Source organism: Rattus rattus, chromosome 2 (genome assembly GCF_011064425.1).
Source record: "Rattus rattus isolate New Zealand chromosome 2, Rrattus_CSIRO_v1, whole genome shotgun sequence".
Lineage (NCBI taxonomy): Eukaryota > Metazoa > Chordata > Mammalia > Rodentia > Muridae > Rattus > Rattus rattus.
The window spans coordinates 46,919,350-46,946,189 of NC_046155.1; the positions used below are offsets into that span (position 1 = coordinate 46,919,350).

General features: G+C 50.6%; 1 protein-coding gene across 3 annotated transcripts in view; it reads right to left on the reverse strand.

Annotated features, from left to right (window-relative positions):
* Window positions 1-26,840, reverse strand: part of Sh3pxd2a (SH3 and PX domains 2A) — a 198,869-nt gene that overhangs the window by 119,487 nt on the left and 52,542 nt on the right. For all 3 annotated transcript variants that reach the window (XM_032892159.1, XM_032892160.1, XM_032892158.1), the window contains exon 3: window positions 11,025-11,100. In XM_032892159.1, the coding sequence (XP_032748050.1) occupies window positions 11,025-11,100 (76 nt within the window). The remainder of the gene's footprint in view (window positions 1-11,024; window positions 11,101-26,840) is intronic.

A 26,840-nucleotide genomic window follows, 5' to 3' on the forward strand; every position in this document is an offset into this window, starting at 1 on the left:
GAGCCGCCTTCACCCCTTGCCTGCCTAGTCACCTCCCGTCTTTCCAAAGGCCAGGCTGAAGGAGCCTTTCAAGATAGAAATCTCTCAGCCTAAAACACCTCAGCATGAAGGGATAAAGCCCCAGCCCTTAGCATGACCTCTGAGAACTTGCTCTGCTCAACCCGGTGGAGGTCATCAGCCTTCTTCCCTACCTTGTACCCTGTGTGGCCCCACTAAGCCCATTTCTGCTCTCACAGACCCCATGAAGCCGAGCTTCCTTCTCCTGCCTTAGTTTCCCCTCTGGCCTTTTTGACACCATCAAACCTGGGCTGAGTAACTTTGCTTGAACATGAGTTTGCCAAGGACACCATCACTCCCAGGGACAACGGTACGTTATCTCTAAGCACAGAGTAAAAAGATTTGACCTTGTAAAAGAACGCTGGGCTTCCAAAAGGAAATTATTTATTTCCAGGGTGAATGGGTGGGGAAGGTCATGGGTGTCACAGAGGCCTGTTGTCACACCCATCACTTTGGAGGGTTCTGTCGACAAGCAAGGGGACAGCTGGTGGCTGTGGCCTAGCTTAATTACTGTGCCACAGACCAGAGTAGGACTGGGCTACAACCCAGGACGGCTTCCAGGCCAGAGCACATGTCCTGCATGTCAAATGACCCAGGCTGCCTGAGGCTGCAGAAGTGTGGGCATCTGCTTCAACCAAAGGTTGCTGGGAAGAGTCCTTGGAGACAGCCCAGGACCGCAGACCTGGGGCAGGTGATCCGGAGGCTGGCTCCCTGTGGGACGGATCTCTAAGCAAGGGACAAAGGAAAAGGAAAATTCTGACAAAGTGGCTAGTTTTTCCTGGCCCTGAAAGTGGAGATGCGGTAGGGACAGGGCTTGAGGCCCTTTTCACATTCACTTTCAAGAGCAGAAAATTCCTTGTGAAACTGCAGCTTGCAGAGACCTGGGAAATTGGGGCTGGAAGCCTCTGGGGCCAGTCACATTGCCTTGACAGGGAGGGCTGTCACCATTCATACACTCCTATGGAGCTGGTGCCTCTCTTCAGGGGCCCCACCTCAATCTGCCCAACTCTATGTGGTCAGCTGGCCTGGCCCCTTCTCCACTGGTTCATGTTGATATTCATACATAATCCTTAGTCCCCCTCGGGCCACTGTCCTGGCTGTCCTCCCAGCCTGGTGTCCCTGGACCCTGACCTGCCCATGCTTGGCTCAATTCAGATGTGACCTCTGCAGAGGTCTTTCTTGGCCAACAAAACTCAGACGTCCTGGGCCACCTCACTTACAGTTCTTTTTCTTTCTTGTTCTTGTCAGTGCTGGAAATTGCTCATTTGTTTGATTTCTGAACCACTCCCCACACCCCCATTGAAAGATAAACTTCCTATCAACAGTAGCCTGGCATATTGTTCTCAGCTATCCAAGTGCCTATAGCTGGTCCCGGCACACAGTAGGTGCTTGATAAATAATGTGGCAGGAAAGGAATGATGAACACAGCTCTTACGTGCGAGCTCAGAGCAGCGTGCTCACTGCCGGCCTTTGGAGCCGCTGGCCCCAGATTATAGAGTGGGAACTGTGATTTTAAGAGGAGACCCAGCCGGCGCTCCCCAGAAGGATGGAGGTGAGTGATTCAGCCTGTAACTGATGGCTTCTAGAACCCAGTGTACCCGGAAGACACTGTCCTCATCTCACCACATACGTTTGTCTTGCCCTGCCATTTGTGGTTCCCAGCAGGCTCCGGGAACTTCCGAGGCCCTCACCCTCAGATGTTGCATCCCTGCTAGAGCCCAGTCATTGCTTGCCCTTGTTTCCAGATCCTCTGGGGTAAAGGCTTCTTAGGTTGGTGCCTGGTGGAGATCAAGGGAAACACCTAGAGCTGAGCAAGATGGTCAGCTCTCCTCAGGCTAGCTAAAACCTGTCCCTTCCCCCCTGCTTCCTTTGGTGCTGAACAAACACCGGATCTGTTGCACAGGGCTCCGGGGTAAGGGAGAGGAAAGCCAGTGTCTCTAGTTGACCCAGCGCAGTCTTGTGCTGTGGCTCCAAACTGCATCTTCATTGAGGAACCAGTATGTAAACTGTCCAGCCAGTACAAAAGAAGCAAGCATACCTGCTGTCTAAAAATATCATCCTGTGAGCCAAAGAGGTCAGCATGCAGCCTTCAGGGTGGCAGTCCCTACCTCCATTACAGTTTTGGGGTCACTTTGTGGCCCAAGTCATCTTATAGCTGCATACCTCATTTACCAGGAGGTACAAGGGGCCCTGGGCGGGGCCAACTCAGTTCTGAGGACCACAGGGCTTTCTGAGACGCCAGAGGTAAGGTGAGCCCGGCACAGAGGCAGACAGCTCCTAAGTAGAAGGTGACCTTAACATCCCCTTGGCAGACTAAGTACAGCTCTTTCTGCTCCAGCGCCTGGCTTCTGAGGTCCCTGGGTCCTGGTCACAGTTGTTTGCTTTTTGCATCAGTAGCTATACACACTCAGCTCCACTCTGCAATGACCATTTCCTCCCAGGGAGGCTCCTTGGGCCAGCAACTCAGGATATACAGGAAATAGACTCCAATCCCAGGATGGGCAACAGGAGATGGATTTTCCACAATAGTCTTTTAAAACAAGGCAGAGGGTTCCATGTAAACAGTAGGCTGCACCCAGAGGCTGCTGACTCAACCTTGATCGGCTGAGTACCCAAGAAGCATTTCTGCCCGCCCCTCCAAGCAGGCCCATATACACACGGGAGACTAGGGAAACTACTGTCCCTAGCTCTCTGGTACTGCCACGGGTGGAGGTCTTCTAAACAGGCAGCAGACTCTTTGTTTTGGATTATCTTTCCAGAGATAGTAGCCTGTGTGAAAAACAGGTTTGTTTCTTGCCTGTAATAGAAAAATGAGGGCTGGAGAGAGGTGGCTCAGTGGTTAAGAGCACTGACTGCTCTTCCAGAGGTCCTGAGTTCAATTCCCAGCAACCACATGGTGGCTCACAACCATCTGTTATGGAATCTGATGCCCTCTTCTGGTGTGTCTGAGGACAGTGACAGTGTACTCACATACATGAAATAAGTAAATCTTAAAAATAATAAAGGACTCCCTGATGTCTAGGCTTCCTTTCCACATTGCAACTCATGGCATGTGCAGGTGATGTCCCCAGACTTATCTGTCACCTCACAGGAATGTGGAGGGAGTGAGAATAGATGTAAATATGCCCCTGCCACTCACGTTGGGCTGTAATAAAGTCTGATGTCTCTGACTCAGGAATGTTATATTTTATATGGCTAGCCATGAAATCAGTAAGATAAACTGGCTCACAAATATGGTGCAATCAGATATCCCATGTGGGTTTGTTTGTTTGTTTGTTTGTATTTTTTTTTTGAGACCATGTCACATGTAGCCCAGGCTGGTCTTGATCTCACTTCATAGCCCAGGTTGGCCTTGAACTCTTGATCCCCTTGCCTCTGCCTCACAAGTGCTGAGACAGGCTTGCAACACCACACTTTGATCCATTCACAGTTCTTTACAGTGCTGTTCCTATCCCTAAAGCCTGAGGTCAAGGTGACTGTCAGTCTCCCAGCTCCAGGTCTGTTCAGTTTTCAGCAACCCAGAGGCCACAGATTCTAATAATAATAATAATAATAATAATAATAATAGAGAAGAAGGAGAAGAAGGAGAAGAAGGAGAAGAAGGAAGAAGAAGAAGAAGAAAGAGAAGAAGAAGAAGAAGAAGAAGAGAAGGAAGAAGAAGAAGAAGAAGAAGAAGACGAAGAAGAAGAAGAAGAAGAAGAAGAAGAAGAAGAAGAAATAGAAATAATTATAGTAGTAGTGGCAGTATCCAATACACGATTCACGCTGGCCTTGAACTCACCAAGTAGCTCATGCTACCCTTGAACTATCTATCCTCTGCCTTCGCCCCAGAAGTGCCGGGTTAACTAACATGCAAGCACCATCTCAATTAAAGAAATGTCTTCTAGAGGGACTTCATTTTGTAACATAATTTATCACATACTTCTTCTTGTTTGTTTGTTTTGTTTTTTCAAGGCAGGGTTTCTCAGTGTAGCCCTGGCTGTCCTGGGACTCACTATGTAGACCAGGCTGGCCTTGAACTCCATCTACCTGCTTCTGCCTCCCAAGCACTCTGATTAAAGGCGTGCACTGTGACCGCCTGGCTCGCATGCGTCTTTTAAATAAAACATGCAGCACATGCCTTTAATTCCCATCGCTGGGGAGGCAGATGCAGGAGGATCTCTGTGAGTTCGGAGCCAGGTTGGTCTACACAGTGAATTCTGGGACAATCGGGACTACATAGAGGGACCCTGTCTCAAAAAACCCATTGAGGGCAGCCCATTGGTGGCATTTACCCTAAGGAATGTTCAGGAGGCTTCAAGACAGTTCCTTCACGAAAACCAAGTTGTACCCACAGCTCTTTGCTGGAAACAGGAATGGAGAACGCTCAGCTGTAGAGTAACTTCTCACAGCAATGGTCCTCACGTTCTCACCGGCCAATGGGCTCATTTGCATTTCCATATGCTTAATACAAAAATCAGGCACTTGGGGCAACGGTCTAGGTCATCGAAGGTGCCGACGGCCATTTTCTGCTTTTGATAGCGTGATCTGGTTATTTCAGATGTTCCAGGGTTGAGATAGTGCTCAGGGCACATACTACTCCTGTGGGTGTGGGAACCTGAGTTCAGTTCCCAGCACCCATGCTGGGCCTCTCACAACTGCCTCTCACTCTAGTTCCAGGGGAATCTGATGGCGGGTTTGGGCCTCTGGAGGGAGGTACTGCGTGCACATGCACAGGCTGATACCCAGACATGCTTATGCACGTAACTTTAAAATAAAACCGGAAAGAATAAAACATGGGCATCCGTAATTTGGTGAGAACTTTCAGGGAGTGGCAAATGGCTGGCCTGACCCTCCTTACAATGGGGACAAAGTCACCCACTCTGCAGTCAGTGGTGGACCTGCCAGAGAGGGAGCGTGGTGGCTGGTATCTTGCAATGTTTCATGAATATGTAATTATTTCAAAATTAAAAGTTAAAGCCCAGGTACGGTGGTACATCCCTTTAATCCCAGCCCTTGGGAGTCAAAGGCAAGAAGGTTAAGAGTTCAAAGGTCATCCTCAGTACTCAGCAAGTTTAGATTAGCAGAGGCTCTGTCAGACCGATCCTGGTTGGTTTTGTTTTATTTACTTGAGTTATCTGAGTAGAAGAAACTGTAGTTGAGAAAGTGCCTTCCTAAGACCGGCCTCTGGGCACATCCGAGGGACATTTTAATTAGTTGGTAATGGGGGCAGGAGGAGGGGGTAGCAGTCAATTGCAGGTAGTGTCAGCAGTGTTTCTCCATGGTCTCTGCTTCAGTTCCCGCTCTGAGGTTCCCATCCTGCTTGAATTCCTGCCCTGCCCTCCTCAGCGATGGGACTTGTTACCTGCGAATTGTAAGCTAAAACAAACCCTTTGCTCCCCAAGTTGCTTTCGATCATGGTGTTTTATCATAGCAATAGAAACGTTAAGACTTGACCCTATCTCACTCAAAAACAAGGGAGGGAAGGGTATTATTTTTTAAAAGGAAGTCAATAGCCAGTCCTGTTGGGTTCATAGCTGAGGGACTATGACGCTCTGACTCCCCTAAGAGTTCTGGAAGTGTAACGACGTAAAGTGAAAAACACTGAATAGTTTAACCACACACACACAAGATAATTATTGGTGCCTATGACCTCAGCCACTTAAGGCAAGTTCTGGGTCACCTGACCTCAAACAGGCGCTTGAGTGGCGGTGACAGCTGAGGGAGGGGCCGAGGATACTTGTGCCTGGTCTTGGGCCTATTTTGGCAGGTACAGAGGCAGCAGGGGAAGGCCAGAGCAGAGCCTCAGTGAGAGTGGCTGTGAGATTCCTCCTTAGCCAGGGCACATCAGAGGGATGAAGCTCTACCACGTGGGGCTGAGTGGTGAGGACTTCTCTGTTTTTAAATGTGTGTGTGTGTGTGTGTGTGTGTGTGTGTGTGTGTGTGTGTGTGTGTGTGTGTGTGTGTGTGTGAATGGCCAGCACAGGTCCAGGGATATAGCGGTAGTCTGGTAAAATACGTATAAATAAGGAAACCGAGTAGCAATCTTAACACAGCACATGCCACGTGCCCAGCCCTACAGCAGAATCGTGGGTGAAGAGTAGAGAGGACAGGGTCTTAGAGGCTCATAGAGAGCCACGGAGGTCGGCCATGAGATAGGCACGTCTCCCTCATTCTCACAAGGCAGGGGTTGGAGGTACAGCCTGGAGGAGCCCACGCTCACTCCCCCTTCTCAAGATGCCCAAGCTTTTGCGTAACACTCTGCCCTTTCTTGGCCTGAGCTGTGCATATTTCTCCCTGGGACACCTACTGGAGAGCTGCCCCTTGTTCATGGGCTCCACACCTTCTAGTTCCTTCCATGGGCTCTTCATTCCCAGAAGGGCTGTGCACCTACAACCTTTATACAGGATTTAATTGATATTCAAATATCAGTAATGGGCCAAACCCTGTCTCTGCCACCTCGTTTTCTCTACTTCTCCCTCCCCTAAACCCTTTCCCTGTCCCCAGTGCCACTATATAATGCCCTGCTTGTCCCCTAAGAGGCACCCGGTACCGTCAGGGGCCAGCGTCTCCTGTATCATAAGAACACTAGGTTCCTTATGCCTTTGCAAACCCACAGGATGGCCTGAACCCTAGGCCAGATCACCTGGACATATATCCTCATCCTGTGTCCAGATCCCAAGATGCATTGCTCCTTTGCCAAGTTTCCTACCATTTGCTTGTCAGATGAGTGAGCGTGTAAGGTTCTTTGAGTTCCTCTGCTTTTTCAGTTCCTGGTACCAGCCAGACCCTTCAAGTCCCCAGCTGTGAGCCTGCAGTCAGGTGGGCTAGAAGTATCTGAACCGGCCCTTGGAAGAAATGCTCACTTATGCCCCAGCACCTCTGGGACTAGAACCCCTCGGGAGGTAAAGTTTGCCCTCTTGCTCCTCCCTGGAGCTTCCCTTACCATGAAATCTTTATGGTGAAATCCTTACCACAAAATGCCAGGCGAGACAAAATGCAGCCAGAGAGCCATCCTCCTGGCTGTGTGCACTCTTGTGGCTTTGTTAAGCTTCTGCTGCTAGGATGACCCACCCTTCTAACTCTGGGAGAATCAGTAGATGGCCTCAGACACCATCTCAAAAGCTAGGGAGGCAAAAGAACTTGGCGTCCAGTGACACCAGACCTACTCTTAAGATGACGGGTGGCCCACTGCAGTGGGAAATTCACAAAAGACAGAGCACTCCTGAGTCACTGCAGTTGAATCTGTGTCTCAAACTAAAACAATCAGCTATGAAACAGGCCCTTTCCCAGTGCCCTCTGCCCCGTGGGTAGGGGCCAGTGGGGGCCTGGGACCCAAGGTACCTTAGGCCTTCTGAGGAAACAATTGAGAATGAAGGGTCTAAGGCAGCTTCTAGCAAGCTGGACAGAGACAGACGCAGGGCTGTAGGCCTGGTGTGGGCTCCAAAGGCTAGCCTAGTCTAAAGCCCTTGGAGAATGAGTACGCTCAGACCAGGAGTCCATACAAAGCCAATGAAAGGAGGGCTCGGAGCACGGCTAAGAAAAGGAAGAGTTTCCTTCGGGGGATTAGTCAACCCTCATTTCTCTCAACAACACTGCCTACTATGCAGGGTCACACTTATACGGAGGTTGTACGGTGTCTTGGGTTTGACTTCTCTGGTGGCGCAGGGAGGTCGTGGCACCTCTTACCAAGACCGAGTTCACTACATCCTGGTAGGTGACGACCAGTGCATGTTTTCCTCTGACCCCACGAGCATGCCGTAGCATGCACCCACCCCTCACAGAAAATTAGCAAATGTAGTACATTTCTTTAAGGATTACTTTTATTTTTAATTATGTGCACGGGATGAGGGTATCTGTGTGCAGGTGACTGCAGAGGCCAGAAGTTTTGGATCCCCTGAAACTGGATTATTGACCTGCCCCATGTAGGTTCTGAGAACTTGGGTCCTCTACGAGACCATTTCTCTAGTCCCCCACTCCTTCCAAAAGTTGTTTTATGATGTATTCTTTGAGAGTCAGGTTCTCACTATGTAGCCCTGGCTGGCCTGTTACTCATAGAGATTCGCCTGGCTCTGCCTCCCCAAACGAGCACTGGGATTAAAGGTGAGTGCACCCCAACTGGGTACGCCTCCCTTTTTCTTCAAAGGGCTACCTTCTCTGGGCATTAACCATGGGCCAAACACATAGAAATGTGCCTCTCGTGACCTTAGTCCTTACTCAATTCCTACAAAAGGAATTGGGCTTCAGTCAGGGCTTCAGTTGAACCTCAGCTATTGGCTTCTCTCAGCATGGGGGACAAAGGAGTCTGGCATTTGCTGGAATTGGGGTTGCATCCTTGTAGTCCCAGCACTTAGAAGAATGATGGGGAGGACTGCTTTGAGTCCAAGGCCAGCCTGAGCTACATAGTGAATTAGGAGTCTAACCTAGGATTCAAAATGAGATCCTATCTCAAACAAGGATCACCAAAAGATCAAATAAAAGGTCGGCTAACCACACACAAATCTCTCAGCTCGTCTTAGCCAAATGGAGACAGTAGCTTCAGGTCACATCAAATTGGGAATAATAAGGACTAACATTTGTTGGCCCCTGCTGGGGGACAACCAGTTTCTGAGCACCTGGGCTGCATTAATCTGTCCTGCCCTGTCCCTCTGCCTCATGGGGTAGATGCCATTATCACCCCGTTTTCCAGATGGATAAACTGAGGCACAAAGTTACTACAACTGGTAACTGACAGAGTTTAGGTTTCGAAGGGTGAATGCAGGCGGTGGTACCCAAGCCATGGCCTCCAGCCCCACCTCCAGTCGTACCTTCTTCAAAGCATCAGGTCTCAGGCCCCTTCCTTGGGCCTCTGCTAACTTCTGTAGCTCACAAGTTCTTGCTCTCTGTGCTTCCCGTGGGGTTACACTTGGTATCACACAGAGACACAACAGAGAGGGTCACATCCTAATTTAAGTCCTTTTTGTTTTGTTTTGTTTTGTTTTCTTGAGACAGGGTTTCTCTGTGTAGCCCTGGCTGTCCTGGAACTCACTCTGTAGACCAGGCTGGCTTTGAACTCACGGAAATTCATCTTCATCTGCCTCCAAAGCGCTGGGATCAAAGGTGTGCACTAGCACGCCCAGCTCTAAGTCATTCTGATGGTAGAAATGCTCCTGTCTCTCACTATTTCAAGGGTTCCTTGGGTGAAAAAAAAATCTTTCAAGTAGCTGGGATACCCTTACCTGAGCTCTTCAGCCAGACCTAGACAGCTCTCCTCTAAACATGGCTGATGGGTTAACAAACTTGTAGCATTTCCAGAGACAGAGTAGAAGAAGCCCCCTGACCCCCATTCTTCTTGAGCAAACAGGCAATTCCGGGTCTCAAGGTCAGGTCCAGTACCCATGTGATACTGATGAGCTCATGTTCTCTTATAACATCTCCACTGGACAGCCATGCCCTAGGTGGCTACAGCATCCAGACTGTTGGAAGAATCTAAGGTGGTTGCAGACCCAGATGCTGGGCACCCCAAATGCCCTGGATTCAGTGCAAAGTCGCTGTCTAGTCTTGTAACTCAGAGTCCAACAGGAGGAAGCAGGAGGGAGACACCTGATCTCGATGGCTAGTTCTTGTCTTGCCCAAACTGTAGGCTCTAAGTACTCATCCTGGGAGCCATTTCCCTCTCTACGAGTCTAGCTCGAGGTGCTGAGGATATGTAGCCTTTTCTGACGGTAAGGGTTGGGTAAGAACACCCTTTAGAGGGGAGCCGCTCTCCACATGATGTACCTGTTTTCAGTTAACAGTAGGTACTGAGCACAGGCCACTAATGTCTAACTGGCAACTAATCCAGGAGGCCGGCCTATGAGGGTCCAGGGCCAGCATTAACCTAGTAGGAAGACCACTGTATGCACAAGGCCTATGGGAGATCAAGAATCAGGGAGTGTAGTCAATTTAAGGAGGGTAGCAATCCTTTCCTACGTGAACTTAAGTCTCTCCCTGATTCTGGGTTGGTTGGTTAGTTTATGATACTTTTTAACTTAAAAAATTATATATACATTATACATATATATATAGTATTTAATATAACTATACTTAAAATTACACACACACAGTAGTGATGCACACCTTCAATCCCATCATTGGGAGGCAGAGGCAGGTGGATCTCTGAGTTTGAGGCCAGCATGGTCTACAGAGCAAGTTCCAGGAACAGCCAGGGCTCCACAGAGAAACCCTGTCTGAGAAATAACTTTTTAGGTGCGTGAGTGGACTGTTTACATGGACATCTGGTACCGCATGCCTGTTTCAAGCCCAAGGATGCTGGAAGAGGGTTTGGATGCCCTGAGGGAGGGGGGGGAGTGGGCATCTAAAACAGATGATTGTGAGCTGCCCTGTGGGTGCTGAGAATTGAGCGTCAGCTCTCTCGTAGAGCATCCAGTGCTGTTAACCACTGGAGAAGGAGTCTCCTGTAGCCCGGTCTGGAACTCACTACGTTCCTGAGGAAGACCTTAAACTGCTATTTCACTGTATGTGCGTGGGTCCTGGAGATGCTGGCCCTCTCCTACCGTGCAAACCCTGGGAATCAAGTTCAGGGCATTAGGCTCGGTGTGAAGTATCCTCACCAACGTCTTCTCACTGACCCAAGCTCAGCTTTGGAGATGTGTTTTGTTTTGCTGGGGAATGGCTATGTGGCTCAGGGTGGCTGCCAACTCTTCATCCTCCTGCCTCTGCCTGCCTTCTGAGTACTGGGATGACACACACATCCTATGCTCTCAGACAGCGTCTTTTGTGAGGATAACAAGTCCAAGAGCCTCAGAAACTATAAACCAAGGGCTGACAAAGATGATTGCATAGTGGCCAGGGAAGCCAGATGGAGGGCAGTGGCCTTCGAAACTGAGGCTTGCAAATCCTTTGTGGGAACAGTTAACACAAGCCAAAGGCAGCCTCCTCTGGGCTTGGTGGGGGAGGCTTCTCCCCGTCACCCCCATCCCTCCACAGGGCCCCGGGGTGGAGCTTACCCGGAAGGAAGGGGATAATCCTCTGCTTGGGATCCTTCTGGCCACCTTCGATAGGGAACTTATCCAGAAGCTGCATCTGGGGAGACAGACAGACAGACAGACAGACAGACTTGAGAACACGGACCAGCGTCAGCATCCCACCAGTGTGCTCACAAGGATGATAAAATCCCTCATTTCACAGCCCATTAACAAACCACATGGAGCTTGAGAGGGAGAAGGCCAGAGCTCTCCACGCATCAAAGGGGATGTCTGAACCATTTCAGCAAGGGGGAGGAGCCTGGAGACACAGGATTGAGGCTGGGCCGGGGACCAACAAGCCTGTAGGCCAGACTGGGGTTTCCAGATGCTCCTTTGGGCCCAGATCCTTCCTGCTTCATCTGTCTGTTGGATGAATACTTCAGCCACCTGCATGTCCTAAACCTCCCCGTGCCAGGAACGGAGAAAGCCCACCTGATACTTCAGGCAGACCACCCACCTTCCAGAACTGCTCTGAAAACCCAGGAGCAGATGTTATTTTAAGCACAGAACCTAATCTACTGCACGGCCCTCATGGCTTTCGACCCCCTTTTCTCTGCTTCTTTCTTCCCACCCTGAGCTCACTACTGTTTTTCCGGGGGCAAGCCTCTGGAATGGTTTCCAGGACCCTGCGGGAACAGCTGTTTCTTCCTTTGCTATTCTGGGCTGAAGTTCTGTGTGAACTGGAAGAACATGGGGAAGAAGGACAGACAAGGCCGGGCGGGGTCCCTCCCCTGTGTGCGGTTGATGCTAAGGGGCTGCAGCCAGGATTCAGCTGGGTATCCCGGCTGTGGCCTGGAGCAAGGCAAGGAGCCTTCCTCAGGCTCCTCGTCGGCAGGATGAGGATCTGTCACAGGTTCCCAACATCCACTCATTCCTCCCAAGGCTGCAGATACTCATCCTGGACTAAGGGCACTGGACGTTAGAGAAAGCAGACTTTGCCCTCGGGGTGTGTACATTCTGGTGCAGGAAGACAAACAATAAACACATCGGTCGTTTGTCAGGGAAGGTAAGTTATAAAGAAGGAACACAGTTGCAATATTTAAGTAAGATGCGGATCTTTTGTTTGGGATGCTAAGGATGATGTTACCAATTTAAAGGCAAAAAAAATAAATAACAAAACAAAACAAAACAACAACAACAACAAAAAAAAAAACAACCAGGAGGTGAGGAAGCAGAGCACTATGGGTAAGACATGTTCCAGACAGGGAACCAGAGTGCAAGGTAAAGGCCAGTGTGGCTGGCATGGAGTGAGACAGGGCAATAAGATGTGACAGGCAGGATGGTCTGCACCGCGGAGATTGGAGGCTGTGACGACTCAGGTGCATCCCGAACACTGAAAGGTTTATAGAGAGGAGGAACTGGCTGCTCGTCCTTGGGAAGAGGGCTCAGCTAGAGTGTAATAAATGAGAGACAGGGTAGAAATGGCTGAGGCCAAGGTGTAGAAAAGGTCCTGTGCCGGACTGTGTGTGCGTGTGTGTGTACATGCGTGTGTGCACGTGTGTGAGTGTGCACGCGTGTGAGTGTGCACGCGTGCGTGCGTGTATGCAGGTGCACGAGCATGCTTGCATGTGTGAGTGTCCATTCCTCTATCCACTTTCAATACATGGCTCTAAGACTGCCTCTCATAATCATGACTTAATCTCCATGGAGCATTTAGAACCCACATAGGAAGAGTTTAGGTGGATTCCATTCCAAACAAAATTGCACCATAGTCAACTTTCACTTCCCTAAATAGGTATTTAGCCAAAGCTGACTCAGGAGTTTTAACGTTCTAACTTCAACTCTGGAACATTTAATAATTCCTTCTTGTTACCTTTAACTACAACTGTCGGGGTACAGCATTATAAACCTGTACTTGGGGAGTTCTGGGATACATTTAGAAATGGATACCGCAGGCTAGAACCCTTGATTTCTTTACCCGGTTTTTATTTTTGGACATTTCAATTCTGTACTACCGGGATCATTCTTGCCTAGTGCGGAGAAACCAGAAATTACAAAAGTAGCCGTGTGTGGGGTCTGTGGTGAAGGGAGCTAGACTCGGCGGGGCACGCTTGCAATCTCAGCACTGAGGAGGCCGAGACACGAGGGTCGAGAGTTCAAGGCCAACACAAATGAAGAAGCCAAAAATATTTTTAAAAAAATTTAAAGGAGAAAGAGTTACTTAATTTAGTTCCCCCAAAACGCAACACTAATGTTGGGGACAGCGCGTATCTGCTCTAAGTACTCTTCTGTGTGTGTAAGTAAGATGACTTCATCGATTCTCTTATGCCACATGTTGAACATTTTTTTTCGTACAGATAAATACTTCCATATAAGCATTTTTGTCCACGCTAAGCAAGTGCTTTACCATTGGGCCACATGCCCAGTTCTTAGGTCAATATCAACACTCCGGTTTTGTTTTGCTTTTTAAAAAAGATTTATTTGTGTATATAAGTATGCTGTAGCTGTCTTCAGACGCACCAGAAGAGAGCATTGGATCCCATTACAGATGGCTGTGAGCCACCATGCGGTTGCTGGGGATTGAACTCAGGTCCTCTGGAAGAGCAGTCAGTGCTGTTAACCACTGAGCCATCTCTCCAGCCTCCAACATCCTGGTTTTTTTTTTTTTAAAGACATGGTCTCACTATGTAGCTCAGGCTATCCACATAGCCAAGTGCTACAATTTCCTGTATATAGTATGTGGCACCATGCCTGACCATCCTGCCTTTTAAAATTATGACAGAGACTGGCCTACAGCTCCTTCACCCATCACCCTGTTGCTGTAGGCTCTCACCTCTCACTGCATTGCAACAAACATCTTTGTACCACGTGTCTCACAGCGCTTCCTTGATAACAACATATTCTTTTCAACCTTACCCTCTGCATATCTATAAGTGATTTTTTTCCTCAAAATATTGAGTATAGATAATACCATACATAGACCGGGTCTGGGCCTCCAGGTAATAGCTCCATAAGGTGTCAGAGGTGGGCAGCATTGAGATATCTGAGGACAAAGGAAGGCCCCACCAGACACCCGGGTATACGTGACATGCTCCTCTGAATTGATGCTCTCTGGAACCAGGGTGTGCCTGGGCCACAACACGTTGTGGGATCTCATCTAACTGTCTGTGCCACTGAGGAACTTGAGGAAGTCTTATCATACAGCAAGACTGGTCTGAGATTCTTGGGGCTCCTGTCTCGGCCCCCCATGTGCTGGGATTACAAGTGTGCACCGCCATGCCTGGCTTTCTTTTCCTTCTGACTGCCTTTCTCGTCTGTGTCCTGTTTTTTGTTAAGTTCTAGTTTCTCTTCATGGAGCAACCTTAAAGTACCCTCCCGCTCTACCACTCACAGAGTCTCTGACTCCAACCTTTTCTTTTGGACCTCAGATTCCGACTCACACTAACTGTGCACAGGGAACGTGGTGCTAGGACGAGTGGGCAGGGAGGGATGCAGGATACTCATGCCTTCATTCCTTTCCCCCTAAAACACAGTGCCTTCTGGCCGACAGGCCCTCTACACGCTAGGCTGAAGTCAGATGTCCACAAGGCGCTCTCACGCTGGGGTTTCACAGCCTTCACCGTGCCGATGAGGCAACCGTGAGTGAGGAGAGCGCAGTTCTGGTTCAGAGCACCTGGGGAGCCCCTTCTCTGTGCTGTGGAAGCCGCCAATGTGCAGACTGTCTGTCACAAAGCTGTCTGTCTGTCACAAAGCTGTGTGGCTGCATTACCACAGGGAGCTCTGCCCACGCATGACACTGCTCACTCGCAATGCAGCCAGCACAGGTGGAGATGGGCTGTACGTGTAAGACACGTGCAAAACATATGTGGACAAAGGTATAGAAGAGAGGGAGGAATGGGAGGACGGAGAAGAGGAGGGGAAGGGAGGAGGGAAGAGAAGTTTATAAAATTAAGAATTTTATACTGGAGCTGGAGAGATGGCTCTGCAGTTAAAAGCCCTGGATGCTCTCCCAGAGGCCCTGGGTTTGATTCTCCATACAGCTCACAGCCATGTGTAACTCTAGTTCCAGGAGATCCAACACCTTCTTGTGGCCGCCTCAGGCATGCACGCATGTGCTATACAGACACACACTGAGGTGAAACAAGCAAATACATAGAACTTTTTTTTAAATCGGTATTGATTGTATGTCGGGAATAATTTATAAATAAAATATTCACTTGTGCTGTATTTTATTTTATTTCTTTAAGTGTGTGTGGTGTGTGTGTGTGTGTGTGGTGTGTGTGGTGGGTGGGTGTGTGTGTGTGGGTGTGTGTGTGTGTGGGGTGTGTGTGTGTGGTGTGTGTGTGGGGTGTGTGTGGGGGGGGTGTGTGTGTGTGTGTGTGTGGGGTGTGTGTGTGTGTGGGGGGGTGTGTGTGTGTGTGGTGTGTGTGGTGTGTGTGTGTGTGTTGTGTGTTGTGTGTGTTGTGTGTGTGTGTGTGTGTATGTGTGTGTGTGTGTGTGTGGTGTGTGTGCATGTTGTGTGTGGTGTGTGTGTGTGTGTGTGGTGTGTGTGTGTGTGTGTGTGTGTGTATGGTGTGTGTTGTGTGTGGTGTGTGTGTGTGTGTGGTGTGTGTGGTGTGTGTGGTGTGTGTGTGGTGTGTGTGTATATGTGTGTTGTGTTTGTGTGAGTGTGTGTGTGGTGTGTGTATGGTGTGTGTATGGTGTGTGTGTGGTGTGTGGTGTGTGTGTGTGTGGTGTATGTGTGGTGTGTGGGGTGTGTGTGTGGTGTGTGTGTGGGGTGTGTGTGTGTACATGAATGTAAGTGTGAGCGGAGGTCGAGGCCTTCGAGCTCCTGGACCTAGAGTTGCAGATGCTTGCAGGACTATATCACAAGCTCAGGCCCTCTGCAAGAACAGCGAGAACTCCTAACCACTGAGCCACCTTTCCAGTCCCCAAATAAAACTAGTTTAATAATTAACTTCACTGGCTACTAGAAACTGCTGTTTTTAATCCGATATGTGTCTCACACTGTACTTCCGTTGAATGGCACTGGTCCAGGGCACGGGATTCTCAAAAGTATAAACTGGAGCTGGGAAGGAGGCTTCAGGTAAAGAACTCCATGGCTGCTGAGAAGGCTTCTGACTGGAGAGGACGCAGACTTGACAATGAGAGTCGCATCCCTGTTGCTGAAGCGCACTCTAAATTTCCATAGTGGGTGTATGTGCCTCCTGGGGGTATGGGATCATCTGATTGCAGGGCGAGTGTCGGGGCAGACTTGAGTTTTCCTCCAGATGGATTCTGGGGCGGGGTGGGGTGAGGGTCTCCTGCAGGGACCCACTGGCTCTCTATTCCTGTACAGGAAGCGTTCTTCCTTTTGGTATACCTCCAGCTTATTCCAGCACCACTCCAAGATGAGACCGTCTGCTGAGCTCTGCACCACAAGCCTTCCCCAAAGCTGTGAGCCTCCAGCGGGCTGGCTCCACACTGGTAGGCGCCCTCAGGCATACAGCCCAGGCACCTGTCACCTAATCCACCTCAGTTAAATTATCAGAGCCTTGGAGTGGGCCCTCCCAGTCACTGAGGCACACAGCCCGTGTGCCATGAACACAAAGCCCAGATAACCAGCCAGGGGTGTTTTCTCTGCCCCGTCTTTCAAAGAAGTCAAAAGCCCTGGCCCTAAGTCCAGGGCAAACCAAATAAAGGCAGCCCAATGGAGCTAAGCCAGCAGCATGCGACGCCCACAGTGTGTGGTCTCGCAGGGCAGCACAGTTAAAGGTCTAGGCCTAAGCTGGCCTGGTGGTGGGTAGTGGGTCCATCTGCACTGGATAGCCAAGCTGCAGTGTCTGATGTGTGAGGCTGGATTCCACGGAGAAGAGCCTTTTGAGAGGCTATCTCCCTGACAGACCTGGCCAGGCTTTCATGAGGAGGAAGCCTGGGTGCACGGCCGGGGAGCATGGAGTTCTGCTGTGACCACCTTTTCAGGCAAGTAGATTCTCCATCTCCCAAAAGGCCCTGAGTCAGGCCGGAAGAAAAGCACATCTCACTGCCAGGGTTGTTCTTGGAGAGAGAGGCTCCAGGCTAACGCGGCCTTTGCAACCACACCACAACCTCTTCAGCCACTGCAGTTTATCTAAGGGGTGGGTCGTGGGAGAGATATAGGACAGCTTGGTTCCAGGAGCAGGCTCAGCCAGAAAGCTGATTGGACAGCTCCCCTTGGGCAGGGCTCTGCAGCAATAAACACTGGGAAGAAAGGAGGTGGGTCCCACCCAACTGGGGCATATTAGTAACCTAAGAGGTCCAACTGCTTGCCTGCTGGGAGGGAGGGGTTCCCAGTGACTTTACCGTTTAACTCCAGGGTTTCAACCTTAATCCTTTAGCATTGGACCCTTTTCTACCTAGGGAACAAAAAGCGTGGGAAGCTTACTGAGCTCCGGGATCCTCAGATTCCATTACAAAGAAGAGCAATGAAGCCTCAAGGGTCCATCTGTCTGTCTGTGTAGCACACTGTGGACTTGGCAGCTCCAGTGTTAGATGCTGGGGTCTCTGTGGGCATCACAGGAGGCACAAGCTAGAGGCTCCCAGCACTTTAGAAGCCCGAAGCAGTAAACCTCAAGGCCAGCCTCAGCCATATACCAAGGCACTATCTCAAAAAAAAAAAAAAAAAAAAAAAAAAACCAAACCAAATTAAATTAGACAATGGTAAGTGCAGCTTGCATTTCCTTACAGTGTACTTACCCCAGTCTCTGCTGGGCTTCTAGACAGACCTGCCCTAAGAGCCTCTAGGACAGCCCTGGCAAAGGTCACCACCTCCTTTCTTTGAATCCCCACAGTACTTCCTATTTGTTTATCCTGGCTGACTAATGACACTGCCTTTTGTGATTTATATCTGCCCACCCCACCCCTCTTGGAGACCGACAGGGTTCAAGGAGGTCAATCGGACCTGGAACCCACTACATACTTGAGGCTCACCTTGAACTTCCCACCACCCGGGTCTCCCCCTGCTGGGATTGCAAGCAAGCACAACCACTCCTGGACTGGGATCAAACTCAGGGATTCTCTAACAACTAGCTGAGCTACGGCCTCAGCCCCGTGCTTAGCTCTTGTCTATTTAAGTCCTGAAGAGGAATGCTCTTTGCCCCTGAACAGTGAGGCATCCTTGTTGACCCAATGATGCGACATAAACAGTAGAGGGCGGGGGACTGGGTGCCTCTAAGGTAATTATGCAAAATCCTCTTACTGGGGAGACAAGGGAGTCCAGCAGAGCTCTCTGCTCCAATTAGATCTGACATCAGACGTACACTTCAGGGTTCGTTATCCCATTACCTCAGAGCAGCTTGCTGAGAAGGCTCTTTTGCCTTCTAAATTAGCCCCAAGTCCTTGTCAAAAATCAATTAACTCAAGTCTATTTCAGGACTTCGTGCTTTTCCGTGACCTGATATCCTCTCTTGATTTCTACAGAATTTTGATAAGGCTTAAAATAAGTCTCTCTTCCTCAAAATTAGTCATTTTAGATTCTTTGCAATTAAAAGAAATTGTGGTTGATTAATCTCTATAAAACAGTGGTTCTCAGCCTTCCTAATGCTACGCCCCTTTAACACAGTTCCTCATGTGCTGACCCCAAACTATAAAAATATTCTCATTGCTACTTCATAACTGTAATTTTTGCTACTGTTATGGATCGTAATGTAAATGTGTTTTCTGATAGGTCTTGGGGTCACCCCTGTGACCTGAGGGGTCAAGCCTCACAGGTTGAGAACCACTGTCATAAATAAAAGCTCCTAAGGTGGGGAAGGAGGAATGCATAGAAGTCGCACACCAATCTCCTGGAAATAACTTTTGGGGGCGGGCGTAAGACAGGGTATTACTATTTGGGGCCCAAGCTAGCTTTGGACTCACTCTGTAGACCAGGCTAGCCTGGAACTCAAGAGATCCACTTGCCTCTTCCCTCCAAGTGCTGGGACTAAAGATGTGCCACCACATCCCTCATGGCGGTTATCTTAACAATTGAGACGTCATTCTTTAATTAGGCAGCATGTCTTGTCAATGATGATTTTAGTTCTCATTTATACTTGTTATTTGTACAGAGAGAGAGAGAGAGAGAGAGATTGATTTTGTTGTGAGAGGCATTAAACTCTACTGCAGGGGTTCAAGGCCAGGCTGGGCAACTTAGTGAGCTCCAGTCTTAAAAACAAAGTGTAGAAAGGAAGAACATGCCTATCGCGTGCGAGGCCCTGGGTTCAGTCTCCAGTACGGGCTTCTCTAAAGTCTGGGAAAGAAGAAATGAAACTGCTGACCTTCACGACCAGTGTCTCAGGAGACGCACACCTTTGGGCCTTTTTCTGGGTTCTCACTGAAAAGCAACTTAACCCCTGGATGGGATAAGTCATGAAACCTTTGAGGAGAAAACAAGACTGCAGACTGTGGTCTGTATGCAGGTGAAGACGGGCACAAGGTAAGGCAAGGCCTGTGATTGGGCAGTGAGAAAGTAAGGCGGGAACGGAGTTTTGGTAAGGCGGGAGAGAGGAGGAAGAAGAGAGGAACCAAGATGGAGGCAGAGAAGGACGACCCAGATCCGTGTGGCCTTCAATGGCCACAGGCAGTTATGAATATTTCATGAGGGATGGATTTCTATAGGACAATTTGTCTTATCTAGGTGGGCAGTTTATATCATTATCGATTGGTTGTGAGTTCATTGTGTGGACATTTTGTGGAGTTTGAGTTTACTGATATAAATCTGATTGCTGGATTACAAGGTTATGAGTTTTGATTTTAACAGGTTACTGAGAGCTGTGACTATAATCATGGGGGGCGCATGCTGGGAACGTGAGCAGAGCCCACAGTAAGAGAGCTGCAAGATAGACGAACTCTGTATGGAACTGGCATGGTGGCCACCGGCCTTTCGTACAGGATGAGTTATAAGAGGGCGGCTGCTGCCAGGCTCAGATAGTAGAAGGCGGGCGTACCGTGGGATGGAGACTGGGCGCTTAGCGGGTGCGACGGTTTGTTGGTTGAGATGAAAATACCCTGCAGATGCCATGCCCCTCCGCCCCCCATGGCAGGTCTAGCGCGGGATGGTATAGATTCATTTTTTAATATATTTACCGCAACAGAAGGCAATCAATACGATGGATGACCAACAAGGGGACACACTTAACATCCCTGAACTATGCAGTTCTCAGAGGTTCAAGGGTAAGTCTTGCGCTTAGTGTATTGTACCACAATACGGTAAAAATGAGGAGAGGAAGAGGGAGTCAGCGGAGGATAGGGGAGAAAGGGGTAGGGAAGGATGGGGAAGAAGGGTGGAGAGGAGGATGAGGAGGAAGGAGGGGGAGGGAAGGATGGGGAAGGAGGAGGAGGTAAGACCTCAACACTGACTAGAATGAGAGCCAGGCAGGGTAAGGACATAGGACAGAAGAACCAAGCAGAGCGGAGTGGAGGGGACTTCTGCTAACACTGCCTCTCCCTGAGGTGTATTCACAAACACCCCCACACCCGCTTCTTTGTGAGATATACACAAAGGAGAGCAGACAAGGGTAACCTGGGCCCCAAATACACAATGGCTAACCAAGTGACCGACCCTCTACAGTTCAAGCAATGGGCGAGGCGCTGCTACTCACAAAGGACTGGAGAAGAAGAGGGTGGTGTTGTAGGGCAGGAAGGGGCAGCCTCAAGTGAGGTTGTTACTCAGAGTTCCCAATGGTAAGGTTAAGGATGGTAAGGTGGGTGGGGTGGACCTAAGCTCTCCTGTCAACATTACCACAGCACTTCATGTCGCTGGCCTAGCACACAAACATTAAGGAAGCCAGGGAAAGAGGAAGGAAGCAGAGGGGATCCTTCCTCCCTGGCAAGGATGACTTGGTCGTTGGGTCATACGTCCATAACATGCTCAAGACAAAATGCTAGGTACTAGAACATTCCCCAGAGCCAAGAGGGGCCCATTCTCACTTCTAAAGTTTGCAACAAGTTAAAGAAGTCTTCCTTGAGTGTTCCGGAAAGCGGGCTTCTGCCGCTGCTCCAAATCCCTTCTCTTTACCACAGCCATCTACACGCTGCACTGGCAGGCTGCCCACACAGGGGCTAGCAGTGTTAGGGGAGAGTCACACTGCTTATGTACAGTAAGAGTTGGGGAAGGGACAAGCTCACCCGCTGAGTGGGCAAACCAGACTTGTCAGAAAGGACCATGGAGCTGGGCCCTGAGCGGTCACAGCTGGGGAAAACAGAAAGCCAGCAGCGCACAGGGAGGAACAAGTGGAAAGGTTTGCTCCTGTGAGGCTCAACACTGGTGCAGGAAGCAGTCAAAGTGGATGGAGCAGCCTTGTCCATGAATGCCACAAAATGCCACCATGTGTTAGGCAAAGTGGTGGGATCCAGGGTGGGGGCTCTTGGTCATTATTCCAGGGACGCGGGAGTGAGCGCACCATTGGCACCTGTGCTTGGTAAGGGTAGCTAGATCTCCGTGTGCACCTCCACAGTGGGCATGCTGACACGCACGGCCCCAGAAATGTGAAGAGATGCGATGAGGTCATAGCCAGAAGCCAGCTGCAGGGGATTGCTACACACTGTTGGGGTGCAGGGCAGTAGGAGAATTACTTCAGAGCCTGTTGGAGCAGCAGTGCCCACTGAACAGCTCTCTCCATCCAGTCAGGTGGAGCTGAATGGAGCTGTCTCCTCCTGAGGCTCCGGGAGAGCAACTTTCCCATGCCTTGTCAGCTTCTAGGGGCCACCCTTGCTTCTTGACATATAGCACCCCCCGCCCAATGTGGTGTTCTGTTGTGACAGAGTCTCGAATAGCCCAGGCTGGGCTTTGTCTAAAACATGTGATATAATCAAGGATGCTATGACCCTCTGCTCTCTCTGCCTCCACCTCTCTCAGTTCATGCAGGGGCGACCTCGGACAGTTTACGTTGTGCTGGAGATTAAAAGCTCGTGCTAAGCAACCACTCCACTAACTGAGTTACCCCACCCCCCCAGTCCCAGGCCATGTGTTTTCTGACTATTATTTTGCCATCATGACTTGGCCTTGTCAGGGCTACGAGGGAGACTCTGCTTCCCACTCTCGCCAGTTTCTGGTGACTCAGGCCACACAAGACACCCCATGGCTGACGAAGAACTTCGTCTTCACGTGCCCCTGCCTGTGACCCAGTGTCCCTTTAGTAGGCTGTCAGTCTTGCTGCACAGAACCTGGCCTATTCCAGAGCAGACTTCCTCTTAATGAATCACACCTGCTTGGACTCTAGGTCCAGACATGGTCACACCCTGAGGTCCTGCAGTTTAGATGACAGTGTACAGAATGGTGGCACGTGGCTCTTCACCCCCACCCGCCCCCCCCCCCACAAGCGCACACACACACACACACACACACACACACACACACACACACACACCCTTAAGACAATGTATACCAACTAAAGGGAACCTTTTGCCCTCCTCCTCCCACCAGCCTGGGTGGAGTCACAGTAGTGAGGAAGGGCGATTAGTAAACATGGCCGCCGGGGCAGGCAGACATAACGCAGATCAATTTCCGTGTCGGTTAGGCAGGAACAGCAGTGCAGTCTGACCAGTAGTCTCTACTCAGGTCCGGGAGTCAGTGGGAAGACTGGGTAGCAGATGGTGGGAGTTGTCTCGGCCAGGCCCTACTTAGCTGTGAGTATCCAGGGCCCCAGGGAGCTGCCCAGCTGGTGTGCGTGGGCCAGACTCAGAGTGGAGGCCTCAGCTCACCCCAGCAGTTCAGCCAGCGCGGAGGGTTGGCCAGGACATGTGTTGCATTTAATGTAGTGGAGGCTGGGCCAGTGCCCCCCCCACACACACACCCACCTGCTGAGGGAGCGACAGGGAGGAAGGAAATCATGGTAGGCTCACAGTACTATCCCCGGTATTTCTAGACTGTGAGCCTTCACCCTGGGGCCTAGAAGCTATCTGTAGTGGCTATTCCTGGTTGTCAACCTGACCAAATCTGGAATGAACTACAATCCAGAACTGGAAGGCTCACCTCTGATCCCTGTCTTGAGGCTGGGAAATACAAGTTTCTGACCTGGATCTTGGTATGGAGATCTTGAGGCAAAGTGGCTATGAATCCCAGGAGCTTAAGGCAAGGAGATCTCTGAGTTCAAGGTCACCTGGGACAAATCGGGTCCCAGACCCTCCTCCTAGCTGCCTGAGGAAGCTCAGTCTGTTCCTGGCTTCCTTCGGATGAAGATGTAGAACTCTCAGCTCCTCTTGCGCCATGCCTGCCTGGATGCTGCCATGCTCCCGCCTTGATGATAATGGACTGAACCTCTGAACCTGTAAGCCAGCCCCAATTAAATGATGTCCTTTATAAGACTTGCATTGGTCATGGTGTCTATTCACAGCAATAAGACCCTAATCAAGACAGGACCCAAGCAGGCTGGCTATGCCAGTCTACTCCCATGGGCTCCTTCCGAAGAACACACATAGGAGAAAGAGTCGCGAGGAGGGCTTCAACTCCAGTCTGTCAAGGACTTGCTGGCCTGGGAAACCCTCTCTGGGCATCAGTAACCCCGCCGGTGAATTAGTTACCGTGTTCATATCCACGAGTATAGCAGAAAAGCTCCGGAAAGAGCTGCCTAAACCCAGCTCCTACCCCTTCCCTCTCCCTAGAGCTGCAGGGGTTTGCTGGTCAGTCGTGACACTTGAGCTCTGCACTCACAGTTCCAGACTGCTCCTTTCCTGCGTGGCCGTGGCAAGGTCACATAGCCTGTGCCCTGTCTCCTCACCTGTCTTAGTTAGCGTTACCACTGCCATGATGAAACACCAAGACCAAAAACAACTCGGGGAGGAAAAGGGTTGGCTCCACTCACAGTTCCATATTAACTGGGCAGGAACCTGGAGGCAGGAGCTGATGCAGAGGCCGTGGTGGGATGTTACTTACGGGCTTGCTCCTCATGGCTTGCTCAGCCTGCTTTCTCAGAGAACCAGGACCACCACCACAGGGATGGCACCACCCACAATAGGCTGGGCCCTCCCTCTCCCCTCAATCTCTGATCTAAAAATCGCCCTACAGGCTCGCCTGCAGCCTGACCTTACAGAGGTGCTCTCTGAGGACCCTGGCCTCTGTCAAGTTGACGGAAAACTAGCCAGGATATCATCTTTGAGTAACAACAGCACTGCAGGGTGATATGTGGATTAAGTAAGACACTGCAGATTTACTGGGCTGTTTTAAGACTCCTGACTCCTTGGTGCCGTCCCATCTCTGAGGCAGCCTTTTAGCATTCAGTAAATTGGGAGCCTGTTGGACCCGGCCATCTCTTACTGTCAGTGGCTGAAGGGCCTTTTGGGTCCATCCTCCATGACTTGATAGCCCTTAGCAACCCTAAAGCTCTGAGCTTCAGCCCAGCATGTTAATCCTCACACAACTCCCGTTCTCCTTGGCCAAGAGGGGAGGAGCAGGCATAAAGGTAAGGAAGCAGCCCACTGGGGAAGCCAGTGGCCATGGGGTCAGTAGGCAGAGGTGTGGGCTCAGCTGGCTTCTAGCCTGGCTCTGGGAGAAGAGAGCAGGCCATGGGCATCGAGTGGGACATGGCTTCCCTCCCTGTTCCCAAGCCTGCAGGGAGCCCGTGCTGGCACTCCCTGGCTCTTCCTCCTTCGATGTCCAGTGCTAGAGGGTCCTGATCCTCAGGAGGGCAGGAGTGTGCTGGGCCAGCAGGGTGATGGGGACATGGCTGAATCAGAGAGGAGGAAATTGGACTTCCTGCTCAAGGCAGCAGGGAGTCCCTGGAGGACACTGAGCGGAGGATGAATGACAGAGAAGACAGAGAGGATGAAGACACATCTGGCCCCTTCACGGGCTGGGGGGGAGCGGGGAGAGAGACATCTTGGGGGAAGGGAGCAGATGGCCAGAGGAATGTCGTGCCAGGTCAGGGTAAGGCTGGTAATATAAGCACACACAGAAAGGGTAAAGTCTGCTGGGTCCTGGCTATGGTCACCCAGCTTCTTCCCAGGGGTCTGAAGTCCCTTAACCTTGCCAGAGACCCCTCCTGAGATTTCTAAACTCCCCCCAAAGTTGCCAACAATTCTCTCTCCCACACACGCATGAACCTTCCAGTATGTTCCCCACTCCTCCCCCACCCCTGACAAAAAAAAACGAGAAAGAGGGACGAGGCTCTGAGGTTGGGAGAAGGGAGGTGACCAGCATGGAGCCTTTCCCTCAGCCCTAGCTTCTCATTCTAACCTTCCATGTGGCCAAGTCTGCGGTTCCCAAACTGCCCTGGGCACCATGGGGTCAAATTCTGCCCAAAGTTTGGGACATAGAGCAGAGATGAGGCCAAGGCCAATCCCTGGGGCCAAACTGCTGTCGGAGGCAATGAGATTCTAGTCTGTTCTCTGGTGCCCTCCCTGAGGGAAGAGGCCAGGCAGGACATGTTTAAAAAAAATGACAAGACCACTACACTTCCTTCTTTCTGTACTCAAGTGGTTTCTTCCTCCTACCATTTGCTCCAATCAATTTTTTTTTCTTTTGTGGGGGTGCGTGGTGTGTGTGTGTGTGTGTGTGTGTGTTTTGAGATAAAGTCCCTCTAGGTAGTCCTGGCTGTCCTAGAACTCACTCTGTAGACCAGGTTGGCCTTGAACTCACAGAGATCTGCCTGCTGCTGCCTCCCTGGATGCTGGGATTAAAGGCACGGGTGGAGGTCTTTCCGGGTTTTTAAAGCGAAAGACAAAGACCAGGCTGAAGAGAGGACAAGAGTAAACCAGCTCTCACCAGCCTCCCCTTGAAACGAGAGCCTGAGCTATCCGGAGGCTCCATTCTCTATGTCTGGGGCTGGAAGCAGCTGTGAATGTGGGTTAGACCCAACCAGGCCTTTCTAGTCAGCCAAAGCACAGGGGGTGTAGTGTAAGGTTCAGGCCTTCCTCAGGGGAGTCCAGCAAAGGGCACACAGGCCATTTGAGTTCTGGCCAGGGTCACTCTCTGAACTGTAACTTGAGGAGGGCCACCTTCCCATTGCTCCCCTTTCTCCCGCTACGAATTTCACAACCACACAAACATCACCAATATCCCAGTGATCGTGGTGCCGAGTAAATGCTGGATGACTCCCGGTCATCCACGTGGTACCAGCATAGCGTGTTCGCTGCCTCTGCACCGCTGGCCTGTGTTGTCGTGTGCCCTGATCCCTCACATGCATCCTGCATTGCAGGGCTGTTCAGGGTCCTCACCAGCACCTTGTCCTACAGCTCCCCGCTTTGCAGGTGGCTTCTGCAGAGCGGCCGTGCAAGCTTCCTGAAGGTCACTCTCGTCACAATGACCGCTTCACACACTTATCCGCCTGTCAACACCGTTGTGTCTCAGAAGCGAAAGGCCCAAAGTCCACCACAGCGGCCAAACACGACTGGGCACATCTAACCCACACTTCCCACCCTCCCGTGCTGGCAGTACAGTCGCGTGACTGAGTCCTGATGGATGAGGCTTGAACAGGGGATCCACACCCCTCTGCTACCAGTAGCAGAACTCCCTGGATGATTCCCCCGCATTCTCCTTAGCAACTTCCAGCTGGAAGATAGGTCAGCAGACAGCAGACGCCGAGCTCCTGCATGGCTGCCTGTAGCTGAACCCTCTGCTGACTTATTTTGGTCTGGGGCGTGAACAGAAAATGAACGTTTTCTTATGTTAAGCCACTGGGAACCCTCAGTTAGACAGCAGTTGGATTATCCCAGTATAAGGAAGGGTTTTAATCAAGGTCCCCCAAACCAAACTGAAAGCGGGAAGACTGCAAGATGTAGAGAATCTTCCGGGAAATGTTCCGAATCCACACAACTCCGGCAGCACAATGCCTGCCCTGAGCCTCCCTCTGCACTAGGCGAGCCATCCTTCGCCTAGCCCCTGCCCACCCTGCCACAGCTGGAGCGCCTGGTCTGACAAGCCTGTCG